Source organism: Anarrhichthys ocellatus, unplaced genomic scaffold, assembly GCF_004355925.1.
Source record: "Anarrhichthys ocellatus isolate YVR2014 unplaced genomic scaffold, GSC_Weel_1.0 scaffold135, whole genome shotgun sequence".
Taxonomy (NCBI): Eukaryota; Metazoa; Chordata; class Actinopteri; order Perciformes; family Anarhichadidae; genus Anarrhichthys; species Anarrhichthys ocellatus.
This window is the reverse complement of record NW_022280165.1, coordinates 135,550-148,081: the sequence shown is the minus strand read 5'-3', so window position 1 is coordinate 148,081 and position 12,532 is coordinate 135,550. Positions and strand designations below refer to the sequence as shown.

At 42.9% G+C, this 12,532-nt stretch overlaps 1 protein-coding gene across 14 annotated transcripts in view; it reads left to right on the top strand.

Annotated features, from left to right (window-relative positions):
• Positions 1–4,500: 4,500 nt before the first annotated feature.
• LOC116399904 (sideroflexin-5-like) overlaps positions 4,501–12,532 on the top strand; it is a 41,445-nt gene continuing 33,413 nt past the window's right edge. For all 14 annotated transcript variants that reach the window (XR_004213869.1, XR_004213872.1, XR_004213871.1 and 11 more), the window contains exon 1: positions 4,501–5,184. Coding sequence is in view for 9 of the 14 variants with exons in the window: in XM_031877378.1 (XP_031733238.1) it covers positions 4,805–5,184 (380 nt within the window). In the remaining 5 variants the exon portion in view is untranslated. The remainder of the gene's footprint in view (positions 5,185–12,532) is intronic.

Below are 12,532 nucleotides of genomic sequence, written 5' to 3'. Positions count from 1 at the left end.
CTCTGTTTCTGGCTGCCAACTGGAGAGCTTTGTCTTTACAGAACTGGGAAAGAAAAAACAACAGCAAACTTTATATAAATTGGGTGTTATACTTTTCAAATCTCTCAACTCTGTGGGGAGAAACCTGAACAAGCCCTCATAATTCATGCAAACCGTGTCAGCCATTCCTGCACGTTCACTGTGTTTTGATTAGCATGCATAGCACAGGGATTTATGTGATGTAATCAAAGTCACACCGAGTTATTACAGTTTAGACGCACAGAAGTTCTGCACTAAATTCACTCGAAAGTAACACCTCGCCTGTTTCAAATCTACCACATTTTCCTTCCAACCCAACTGGCAGTCAGAGGAAAAAAAAAACACCACATTAGGATTTGTTTGCTAATGCCGTTTGATGCAATTCTGGACACAACAACCATGACGCCCTCAGATATCTGGACTTCCACCAACCAAACCTGCTCCATCTGTCTGCCAAAATGCCGCCTACCCACAGCCAAAGCTCCATCTTGGCAGCGCTAATATATTTCGGTTGCAACTTTCAAGTCACAGAAATTTCATAAAAACTCAGATTGGACCATTTACCAGAGAGATTTTCCCTCATCATTTGATTACTTTTTTGTTTTGTTTTTTTAATTTAGAGAAATCACACACCTTTGCTTTGACACAAGCTTCCGCTTAAAACTAATTTACTCTCAAACCTCATTACTGCTTCACTGAAATTAACTTCCAATGAAACATCGTGGACAGATTCCTGGTATCTGAAATACTGTGTGACCACAGTGGACAAATGCAACTGTGAGAGAGACGATATACTGGACGTGTGCCTCAGATCAGCATTTAATATTACAATCAGAAAGTTCTCTCATGAAAACTCTTTTATTGACACTTTCTCTCTCTTCGTGCAGCAGATGATATATTTTTGTTAGAGGACAGAAAAGGTGAGTATTTGTAAAAGTTTGTCGAGAGAAAGAAATGACAAAGAAAGGAGGAATTTAAGTCAGTCCGAGTTTAACTCTCCCTGCACTTGAGATTTTGTGGATAAAAAGGTTTGTTAAGTGCCTCCTTTTCTTTGGTTTCCACTTCAGAGAACAGTCTGTTTACTCAGTCTTTACCTGAGTGGAAAATCTCAAGTGCCTCTGTCAAAATACCCTCAAAGAAAGAAAATTCCTGCAGCACAAACTGGTCCATAAGTTGTAATTCATAGGTGGGCGGCCGTAGTCGTACACCTGCTTTAGTAGAGCTGCTTAGTGGAGGATAAGGCTTGTATGTAAACAGCTCATGATGAACCATTAAAATCAAGTTAAATCCTTATATGGGCACCACATTGCTGTCATAGCCTAAATACAGGGAACCTGACCCGCCAGATAGTTTGTTACACAGAACCATCAAAGCCATCATTGGAGACTATTTGGAACAATGCCGCTTCCATTGAACTTTCTGTGCTATTTGAATCCCATCTCTTTGCAGCAGCTTAACAAAAGGCTTAACAAATAATTGATATTCATATTTACAGAGCGACTTTTTTATAATTTTGTTGGGTGTTCTTCACTGTCATTGTTAAAAAGTATAGTGACACAAACTTGTGGGACATTGCTGTGTTTGATCTCTAACAGCTGTCCACATATAACTCCAGCTATCAGATAGATGTATGTAAACAGCTGTAGTTAGCTAGCTACATATTAAACGTTACCACTGGACGTTAGGCTAACGTTAACGCTTGTATTTTGAGGTAGCCCATATTAATTGTGTTATTTTGGCGAAAGCTAAAGTAATCTTTCCAGTTTACATCATCAGCCAAGTGTCAGATGTGTTGACCATATTTTACTCTTCTATCTATTTGGGTCATACGTGAGCAAGCTAACATCTGCGTTGTCAGTTCAGCTAGCTTGTTCAGCTAGCTACATTAAAACAGTTGGAAGTTGGTAAGTATAAATATTTAACCAACAACTGGCCTAATCTCTAAATTACTAGTTTGTGTGGTGCAATTTATTAGTTTAGTGATAAGCGAGTAAACATTTACGTTACAATTGGGCTAAATTTGATTTTAGCATAAACTTCTGATCACATCTCCAATTACAGTCAAATCTTTTATAAAAAGCTTTTTATTCATGATAAAGTTTTAGTTTTCCAGTTCCCATGTCTTTATCTTTGTATCAGTATTTCACTTTTGTTAAAATCTTATTTCACTGTGGTGTATGTTATGCACAATTCAATACAGCTTAATGAATGTATTTAGTGCCTCACAACACTGCTGTAGTGCCCTTAGGCAAGGTGGTAGACCTCAAACTGCCCCTGCCCTGCTGCTTTGCTTCCAAACCTGCACTCCGGTCGGCCTGTGGTTCAACGCACATGCACATCTACAGCAGGAAGGATACAAATGTCAGTAATGTGAGTGTAAAGTAACCATTTAAGTAGTTCTAACCTCAATGAATGACCCCTTTAACTTGTCAGTCAATAAACAGATATGACGCTCAGTGAAGGCCGCCCACTTTCCTCAAGCAGCAGCAAATTCTTCCCTTCACTTATTGATTTTCTCACATGTTAGCTGTGCACCAGTTCAGCACTGCATCACTAACATCACTCGTACGAGGCCTTTCACAGCAGCATGTCAAGTAAGTTCAGGCGCAGACTTAAGGAGGCTATTCAACCGGGAACAAATTCTTTCTTCACAATGACAGCTGGAAGGAGGCAAACGGGACACAAAACAAGGGCGGTAAAAGACTACTATAGCATGCAAAATATAGAAGAAACCAGAACTAACAGCTTTATAAATGACACAAGCAACCACAAGGACACTACGAGCAATTCAAACATGCGGCAAACATAACGCAGAGAGAAACAATCCCATCTGTTCTTTTACATGAATATAAAGTCGACTTTACTCGACACCCAAAGGGGATTTAAAAAACCTACACGATATCTGATATATCTGCTGTCATGGTGTTTGCTGTCATCTTCTAATATAGTTGAAACCACAGTGCAAACAAAACACTGACAGGATGTGCCCAAAATATCAGCCCAGTATATGTCAGGGGGACTTAATGTCACAACATGAGGTGCTTTGGATTGTAAAATCCTGTCTGCAGTGCTGAGGAAGAAAATGGTACCAATGTGTGTCATATCAGGCCTCACAGATTCCCCTTAACCCCATCCCAAGGCCATGTGACACAGTTAAAAGCTAGTAAGTGGACCTTGAGTTTGCTTTGTCAAGGATGAACTTTTATGCTGAACTCTTAAGCCTGCGTGGAAAAGAAGTCCTAAAAGTGCAGCTACCGAGCATGTCAACAGATACATCAACATCCATTGATAATAATAGATCATGTGGTTGAAAGCTCTGGGAAAAGCTAGTAAGTGGACCGAGTTGCAGTTGTTTTGTCAAATGAAACTGCCATTTGTTAGCCGTTTCCTTATTAAAATCTATAGCCCACATTATAAAACACTACTTTGAAAAAGGCCAACTACCTTGTAAATGATGTGCACTTTAGCACAAAAAATACAAATTAAGACACACGTCAGCTTTCAAACACATGATCCATTATTATATATGAATCAACAACTAGTTTAATCAGTTAATCAATTTAATGCAGTTTTCAAGCACAAATGTCAAATATCCTTGTGTTTCAGCTTATTAAAGGTGAGAATGTCCTGCTTTCTCTGTCAATAATATAGGAAATTTAATGTTTTTGAGGTTTCGACAAAACAAGACACTTGATATCTATCGCCTTGGTTGTAGGGGTACTGTAGTGGGGGTAGCCGTGGCTCAATGGGTTCAGAGGGTTGTCCAGCAACCGGCTGCGGTTCGATCCTTGGCTGCTACATGTCCTGTGCCGAAGTGTCTCTGAGCAAGACACTGAACCCCTAACTGCTCCCCGGGCGCTTCTCAGCTGCCCACTGCTCCCAATAAGCTAGGGATGGTTAAATGCAGAAGTTAAATTTCATGTATATGTATATGACAACTCCAATAAAAGATCTCGTTAAAATGATATCCCAAATTCCCTCTGTAAAAACCTTGAATGTAGTGGGTACAATTCATAGTTTTCTGGTGTTTTATTGATTAACAATGAAATAAATCATTATGCACAGCACTTTGTAAGATGTTTAATACTATTACAATGTTGTGTAAGATTGTAGGGTTTATTTAAGCCTACATGTGTCACTGTATATGGGCTTCAGGCAGTCTCAGCTGTCTTTAATGTATAATTTAAAGGAATATTATTGCAGCTTGTAGTACAGAAGCCTTCATCAGAGTCATCGCAGCCAGGTAGCATGCGAGTTTTACATTCCTTAGAGAGGAGTGGACTTCATTTGGTTGAAATACAACACCCGCCACATTCCAGCGTGCGCCTGTATTGTAGTGTCTGTGCGTGTGTCTGTGCGTGCAGCGTGTGTCTGTGCGTGCTGCGTGTGTCTGTGCGTGCAGCGTGTGTCTGTGCGCGTGTGTTTTGTGTCTCTCGAGTTGAACTTCCTCGTCCTGCAGAAGAAGAAGAGGGAGGCGTGACGTCGCTGCCCGCAGAGAGGCCCGCACGGCAGCGGGAGAGAGGCAGGGACACGGGACGCTGCTGCAGCCGCAGAGCAGAGACTCGAGGAGGAGCAGCTGCGGGCGCACACACAAAAGAAAACAAACCCACAACCACGGCAACTTTGCAGAGACGACAGACAGCCATAATGCGGCACCGCCCGCCGACCCCGGAGCTGATGTGACTGTGCAAACCCAGAGCAAGGGAGGAAGCGGCGGACACCATCACCACCACACGCCGGTGGTCGGACTGTCTGGTCTGGAGGAAGGTGGGGGGGAGGAGAGGACATGTCCTCGCTAACCGTAGAGGGGGACCAGAAATGGTTACCGACACACGTCCAGGTGACGGTGCTGAGAGGCAGGGGCTTACGGGGCAAGGGCAAGCACGGCACCAGCGACGTGTACACCATCATCCAGCTGGCGAAGGAGAAGTACTCGACCTGCGTGGCGGAGAAGACCACCGAGCCGGAGTGGAGGGAGGAGTGCTCGTTCGAGCTGCAGCCCGGCGTGCTGGAGACCGGCGGCGGGCGGAGCAGCTGTCCGGCCGGCAGCAACGAGCTGGTCCTCATCGTGATGCACCGGGCGCTCATGGGGCTGGACGTGTTCCTCGGACAGTCGGTGATCCAGCTGGATAAGGTCTTTCATGAGACTAGATGCGTGAAAAACGAGTAAGTTCAGCTGCCTATACATGTGTATAGTATACATATGTGTGTGTGTCAGCATGAGGGTGACCAAAACCTGCATGCAGCTTGAGCTGCCATTTCCCATGTTCATTGAACTCATCAGGGTGTTTCTAGTATGCTTTTGTGCTGTTTTGCTTCACAGTTTGTTCTCAGATATAAACACAGCTGTCAAGTCTGTGGTGCTGCATCAGGGCCCTGCAGACACACCCTCCCTCCTCCCACGGACACAGAACTCTTCTGAGCACATCTGACCACTGTTCACCTCGCTGAGGCAGAAGGCTTCCCCTCCAAAATAACCCAGTCCTTCTGGACACTTCACGTTCACCTCCTCCAGGCTTGTCGCCATTAGGTGTTTGCTTTTGTTGCGTGTGGGCCCTTAAAGTGTTGTTTCCCAATAGCCGAGGCATGGCGTAGAGCAGGAGGGGGGATTAATGCCTGTCCCAATTCCAGGGATTATCTAACCGATTCATGATCCGAGAGCTGCAAGGTATTTTAAGCAGAACATGTTGTTTCTACAACAGTCCAACTCACCCACTGGAGCACAGGATGCAAAGAGGCCGATGCAAAGTTTCACGTTGCATCATCTTAAACATTTGCCAAATGTTAAAGGAAGTTTTCCGCCCTCATTTAACTGGAATTAATGACCAATATGTGATTTAGTTGGAGTTGTTTAGAGGTGAAGGACAGACATGTTTTGGTGCACCAACTGTCCCTAAAACTTATTGTTGTGTAGTTCTATCTGTGAGGTCTAACATTCCCCATAATCCCTTTCAACACCTTTCAGCTTTCCAAAACATCAGCAGTCTTTTTAAACATCTTTTCTAGATCAAAAACAGGAAGAAATCAATTATCGAAGAGGCAGAAAGTCCAATATCTGCTTCTTCGATAATTGATTTTTTCCTGTTTTTGATCTAGAAAAGATGTTTAAAAAAAAAGACTGCTGATGTTTTGGAAACATTTCCTTTCATGAGATCATAACGAGATGTGATGGCGCTTTGTTTACATTCTCCCAGGCAGAGCAAAATCAAAAGTTTGTCTTTCTAAAGGCAAATTTGTCCCAAGCATCATCGTATTGTGACCTGGCAATAACATGTGCATCACCCGGTGGGTGTATTTGTACAAGTGCCGGAGTATTTTCGCTCCACTGTGAATCAGAATTGGAACACAACCCAGGACATCCCCCGTCCCTCAGCACAGATTGAATGTTTTTTTAATATGTTCCTCTCAGCCTTCTTTAGTTTCTGTGTCCTTTATGGCAGATTGATAAATAATAACTAGCGGCCGAAAAACGCCTGTGCTTTAGCTCGGATAGACCTGTGAATATGAGCTGAAAGAGGAACCAGCCTCCTTCTGTTGGAGCTGGTCACGTGAAGGTTAGAGTCAGCCTGTGATCTTGACGTGTCAGCAGTTTGGTGTCATGGTACATTCAGTGTCTCCATGTGGTATTCAATGAATCTGGGCTGGTCAATAGCAATACATCCCAACAGTCAACACTGCTCACGGAGGTCAACCCTTTAAAACAAAATACAAAAAAACGCTTAAAACATCTTGTGTTTGACGGAGAACATTCACCAAAACATGAGCAGCATTTAAGGAGAAACCACCGTTTTGGTTTTTGTGCTACTTGATGCCAGATGCTACACTATACGTTGTTGTAGACAAAAGCTCCGGCATTCTCACCAGTCAGAATCAACTCTTCAGTTAAACATGTGAATAAATGTATGCAGCAGAACCAAAGACATAAGAAGTGCACGTAGTCATCGTGACGTCATCCATTGGTTTGTGGACTGTTGTTTTGAAGCTTCGAGTTTGGCCGTCGCCATCTTGGTTTATCTTGGCTTTCTGCAACCAGTGAACCTGTCAATCACCGGGGAACCCCCGCCCTAAAGCATCCCCTGCTTTATGGTCTGTGTGACTCTAAATGGACCATAATGTACTAAATGAACATCATGCTGTATTGAAGAAGACTTGAAACTAGAGATTGAGACCATAAACTCATGTTTACAATGTTTACTGAGGTAATAAATCAAGAGAGAAGTAGAGTCATTTTTGTTTCATAGATGAAAATACTTTTGGATCAGAAAATTGTTCACAAGTAGAAATGGATGATTGGCTTTATCTTTTTGCATCTTTAACAATGTCAACGGACTCAGAAAAGCACATGACTGCACAGTTTCCATTTCAGATGGTTTGTGATTTGGGGCTGTTCCCAGTAACAGTCTTTATAGAGCTGTCTGATCTGTGTTCTCTTTGGGCTCATGATTCAGTAAATAATAGGTTCTCTGAGGCTCTTATATTGTTCAAAGCTTTATTTGCACGGTGATAAACCCCAGACGGAGGGGTGGATGGTGGCAGTCAAATCTGACAATATCAGTGCAGTCAATTAGCTGCTAAAGTGAGATAGAGGAAAGAAAAAACGCTTTTAAAACCAACTCGACACAAACAAGACAACAACAAAAGTCACTTTACATACAGATGACCACATGATTTTTCATTTCAAGTTTGTGGTTTTCAGTGACAGTAGTGTGACATTTAGTATTGCAGATGTTGAGGGGGCCGTGCCAAGACTCCTTCACTTTACAGTTTGTAATATTTATAAAGGCCTTCAGAGGAGGGTGGGGGCGTCGCAGTGATGTAGTGCTCTGGGTCGTATATTTCAGCAAATGGAGGAGATACGTCAGGTCTGGCTCTCTTTTTCTGAGCCTCTGACTTGTTTTATTCTCTCTAGGATTCATCAGTTTCCACATAGTGTACTACTGAATCAGCGTGTTCCAGTCACCGTCACTGGAAATGAAGGATGAGGTTTAAATTTAGGTGTGGGGATGTTGGAGATGAGTTTTTCTTCTGCAGGTGAGAGGATGAAGAAAGAGTGGTGATTAATCTAGCGAGGTAGTGCCAGAGGTGAGGACTCGAGCCGTGACTCTGGTAGCCTTTCCAAAACCCCAAAATGTGTAAAGAGGAAGTTAAACCGTGTGTTTATCTGCTCTAATACAAGCTGCAAATGTTAGCATGCATGGCTAGCTAGCTTACTACCTACAGCTGTTGTAACCAAGTGTAACTTTAAAGCACTCTAAATAACCCGCGTTGAATTAGGACAGTTTTAAAACTAGCAATAACAAATAAGCAGCAAAACAACCCCATGAATGCTTTATTCTCCCAACATTTCCTCTCTAGTTAGCGATGTCTTCATTGCATGAAGGCAGAGCAGCTGCCACTGAATGGGTGGCATGGGAGGATGCAGTGACCGTGATGCATTTGCGTGATGAACTATCAGTGTAGAGCAGATTCCCCGAAAGGTGGGCGTTGGGTGAATTCCCCTGCAGGGTCTGTCAGGAGGAAGCTACAGAAGCACTGAAGACACCAGATCAGCACACGGTGGACAACAACAAGCAAGCAACCCACGTTATCAACAAGAAATATGAAATAATTTGCGACACTTGCTGAATATTGAACTTGTCGTGCACGTTTCTTCCTTTGATAATCTAGTTTCTTCCCAAGAGAGTCATTTTTAAGTTTCAGCTCTTTTTTTCTGCAGTCCAGGGATTCTTCTCGGTGTCGGTCGGGTGGTTCTTGAAGCGCCGACATTATGATTTAGATGTTAGATTTGATATTTTACAACCGCTGCTTTTACTGCCATTACTGTCTCAGTTTTACGTCACCTGTCATGTTGTTTATCTGAAGAAGGCAAAGCTCTGATGTTGTTTCAGACAAGAGAGTGTTACTGAGGGAGGGTGTGTGTGTGTGTGTGTGTGTGTGTGTGTGTGTGTGTGTGTGTGTGTGTGTGTGTGTGTGTGTGTGTGTGTGTGTGTGTGTGTGTGATGTACATCCAGCCAAATCCTCTGTTAAGTGCAGACAGACTTTCAGCAGCTACTGCAGAGACAGAATATGGTCTAATGGACATTAGAAGTTACATAACAGTGTGACCGGACAATCCTATACAACACAAATGTACCTCTGCTTGTTGAAAACAAAGAGATTTATTTATTTATAAACTCCAATGTTATATAATCGAAGGATATATAGCGGCCTACATTCAACTCATATTGGTAACTTATATTCCTGAGTCATGTAGAGGCTGTGCAGTCGCATCACAAATCTCCCATCAGCCTTTGTGGCATCATCATGGAGATTCAGTGAAGCACAGATGAGATGAAGACGCATGGAAATGACTCTTCTGGTAGCTAGGTAGTAAGCCAGCATGCTATGCAAAGCAGCTAATTGCTAAGGGATGCTAGCAAATGCAAGTCTGCTTAAAGCCGCATTTTGTCTCACAGTGCTCTACATTCTTGAAGCATCTTAACACAAAGTTCACAGGAATCTGCCTTTTGCAATGCAGACGTTGGCCTTGAGCTTCACATACGATGGCCTTGTATAACAGCAGCACAGTCTAACAGAAGGAAGGTTGCATCATTTGTTGCAGGCTTTGAAAGTGGACAGACAGCAGCAGCCTTGTTATCAGGATGTAGCTGCAGCTTCTGTTTGTGATCTACTTTTGCTCATTGGCTCATTCTTACTGTTGCGTAATACTAAGGATGAGCAGGTATTCATTTATCTCGTGTTGTTTTCTTGTGACCACAATTTATTTCTTTATTTTTGTATATTATTCTTGTGATCATTAGATATTGTTTCTGTAATCGGGGTCATTCTGTTGAGTTGACAAAATGATCATCCTGTGTTTATTATCATTATTTTCTTCTTAAGAATTCCAGCTTGTTTTATGAGATGCAAGGATCTACTACTGTCCTTTACAGTACATCTGAGTACTACGGTATTTTATCCGTAGAAGTGTATTTCTCTCTAGCTGACCTGTCCTCAGTCTGCAAAGGGTTGGCAACCTTTCTTTATTTTTTTAATGCAACCTTTCACAAAAAAATGACTATTTGTATAGTTTTGTATGACTTTGGGCCCAAGGAGGTGTGGTTTGAAGATACAATGCTCGGTTGTGTGAAAGCATTGGGAGGGAAGTTGGCGGTGAGGTTAGAGCTCATCACATCCAGATGTGGAATGTGGAATGTGGTCTGGGTCTCGCGGCCCGTCTCCTACTTCTGCTGATGAAGGCAGGAATCGCAGGCCACAATACCAGCATTACCCACCGTGCTCCTGGAGGGTTTGTTGGCTTATATCATAGCTAGAGATGAAATGGGAAGCGTCCACTTGATTATTAAAATGAAGTAGCACCACTCACCTACCTAGCACCCTCTATAAGTGGCATGAGGCACTAAGCCGAGCGTCTTCAGCTGAGCGTGGATTGTAGTTTTTGCAGCGTGCTCAGCACTGTTAACTCTAAATTAGCAAATGTTTGGATGCCAACACGCTAAACAAAGATGTTGAAAATGGTAAAGATTTACCTTTATAGACATGCAGATGTTAGCATTTTGTGCATTTTTCTACACCTGTCACTTTCTGCATGTTACAACGGACTCCTGGGTAAAATTCTAGTTTTTATCTTTGACCCATTCCACCCGCTCTGTGTGGGTATTTGCAATCTTTATACTTCCTGGTTCATGATTACGTGGATTACACACATCTACTAATCACAGAACATTCTTCTTTCTGCCCGAGTACAACCTCACTCAAACATGTTTTATTTCTAAATGTGACCTATGTGACAGAGTGGTTCAGATGTTTTCTTCAGTTGCAGTGAAGTGCATCAAGCTCTGTCTGCCCTTGTAGAGGCCCCTGTGAAAAAAAGAGTATCTGAGAGTGAAATAACCTTAAATAACAATATGTTTGGTGAGTAAAGTGCGCCGCTAAATCCCACGGTTGACACAGATCCTGCGCCCTTGGCACCAGTTTTATTTCAGGGAGTCTCTTCTGCGTGGCTCAGATACCAGCCAGGCTCACAGAGCCCCACAGAGACCGAGTACACGCTGGATGAAATAGGTTGACAGCCTACTCGTCTTGTAATTTCAGCCCTGCACTGCCTTCAAGGTCGGTTTTTGGGGATCAACTTGTTCCACAGAAGAAGCTGAAGCCTAGAATAAGAAGGAAGCTTAGGGAAAACGCTGAGGAGATGGTGTCATGCTGGGATGGGGTGGAGTGTTGTGATTTCCTGTTTTGGAAGATAGGGAAGCAGATATGCAGGCATGCTCTGCAGCTCTGGAATGGGACTGTTTATGAAAGAATGAGCTCTACAGGAGTCTGTGTGGAAACTGGGTCCTCTTCAGTCTGTTCTCTGCCTGAGGACGTGGGGTTCAAAATGTAGGCTGCTGGGTTTTTGTCTGTGTTGCAGTTTCTGTATTTAGGCCTCATGTTACTCACGTTTACATTTGTTGTTGTCAGGCTTTCTCACGAGTCGCATGACCCACAGGCACAGGTGCATGCACGTAAATAGACCTGTAACTTTTTTTTTTTGCATCGTCTTCGAAAAAACAAACCAAAAGATAGTTTGTGTCATGAAAATGTCTTCTGAAATGTGTTTTTTTGTTCAGCATACAAATGCTTTTTCTTCCGATCTTTTAATGTAAGTCAGTCTGCCTACGTCAAATAAATACCACAATTATATTTGCTCCACGATCTCCAAGAAAAAGTAGAGGCTAAGAGGGACTTGCGCCCTAAATTACAATCCCTGCACGGTGGATGTAGTAGTAGCAGCTGTAGGTCTGCAAAAGAAGAAACCTATAGCGTGCTGGTCCTGTATTTGGAATTTGATCCATCCCTCGGGTGCAGGGAGTCAGGAGGAGGACTGATACTATTGTTGGCACATGGGTGTGAATCTGGAGTCCACACCTAAAAGGCATGTGAGGTAGAAGCACTGGTTTACAATATTAGAGCAGAGAGAGTTTGCTCCAAAATCTCTGTGTTGTTTGGATGCCTCCAATCACAGAAAACATGTAGATTGATAATCCGGTAACATGATTTGATTAAATGAAATGCTCCAAAGTAAATCAGATTAGAATAATTGAGCCTCTGTTGAACTGATTGTAATGCTTCATGGGAGTGCCACTTGTTCCGCCGTCTCGAATGAAATGTGGATTAGTTAAACATACTTCACATTTGTCACGTGGCACATTTCCATCACTGTCTATTTACGTGCGATGTAATGCTTTGTTGTTCCTGTGGAGCTTTAAAAAGCATCTGCATTCCTCTCTTCTGGGCTCGGGGCTCCGCCTGTTTGGTAGTTGTGGCTCTCGGAGTGTTTTGTTCTGGAAGCAGTTTGTCTGCTAATTGTTTTCACTGGCATTCATCTTGGGTGTTACCGTGTTTTCAGGGCAGGATGATGATGATGATGATTACATAACAGTCTGTGCTGTGAGTTATAGGACGTGTGTGTGTGTGTGTGTGTGTGTGTGTGTGTGTGTGTGTGTGTGTGTGTGTGTGTGTGTGTGTTCTC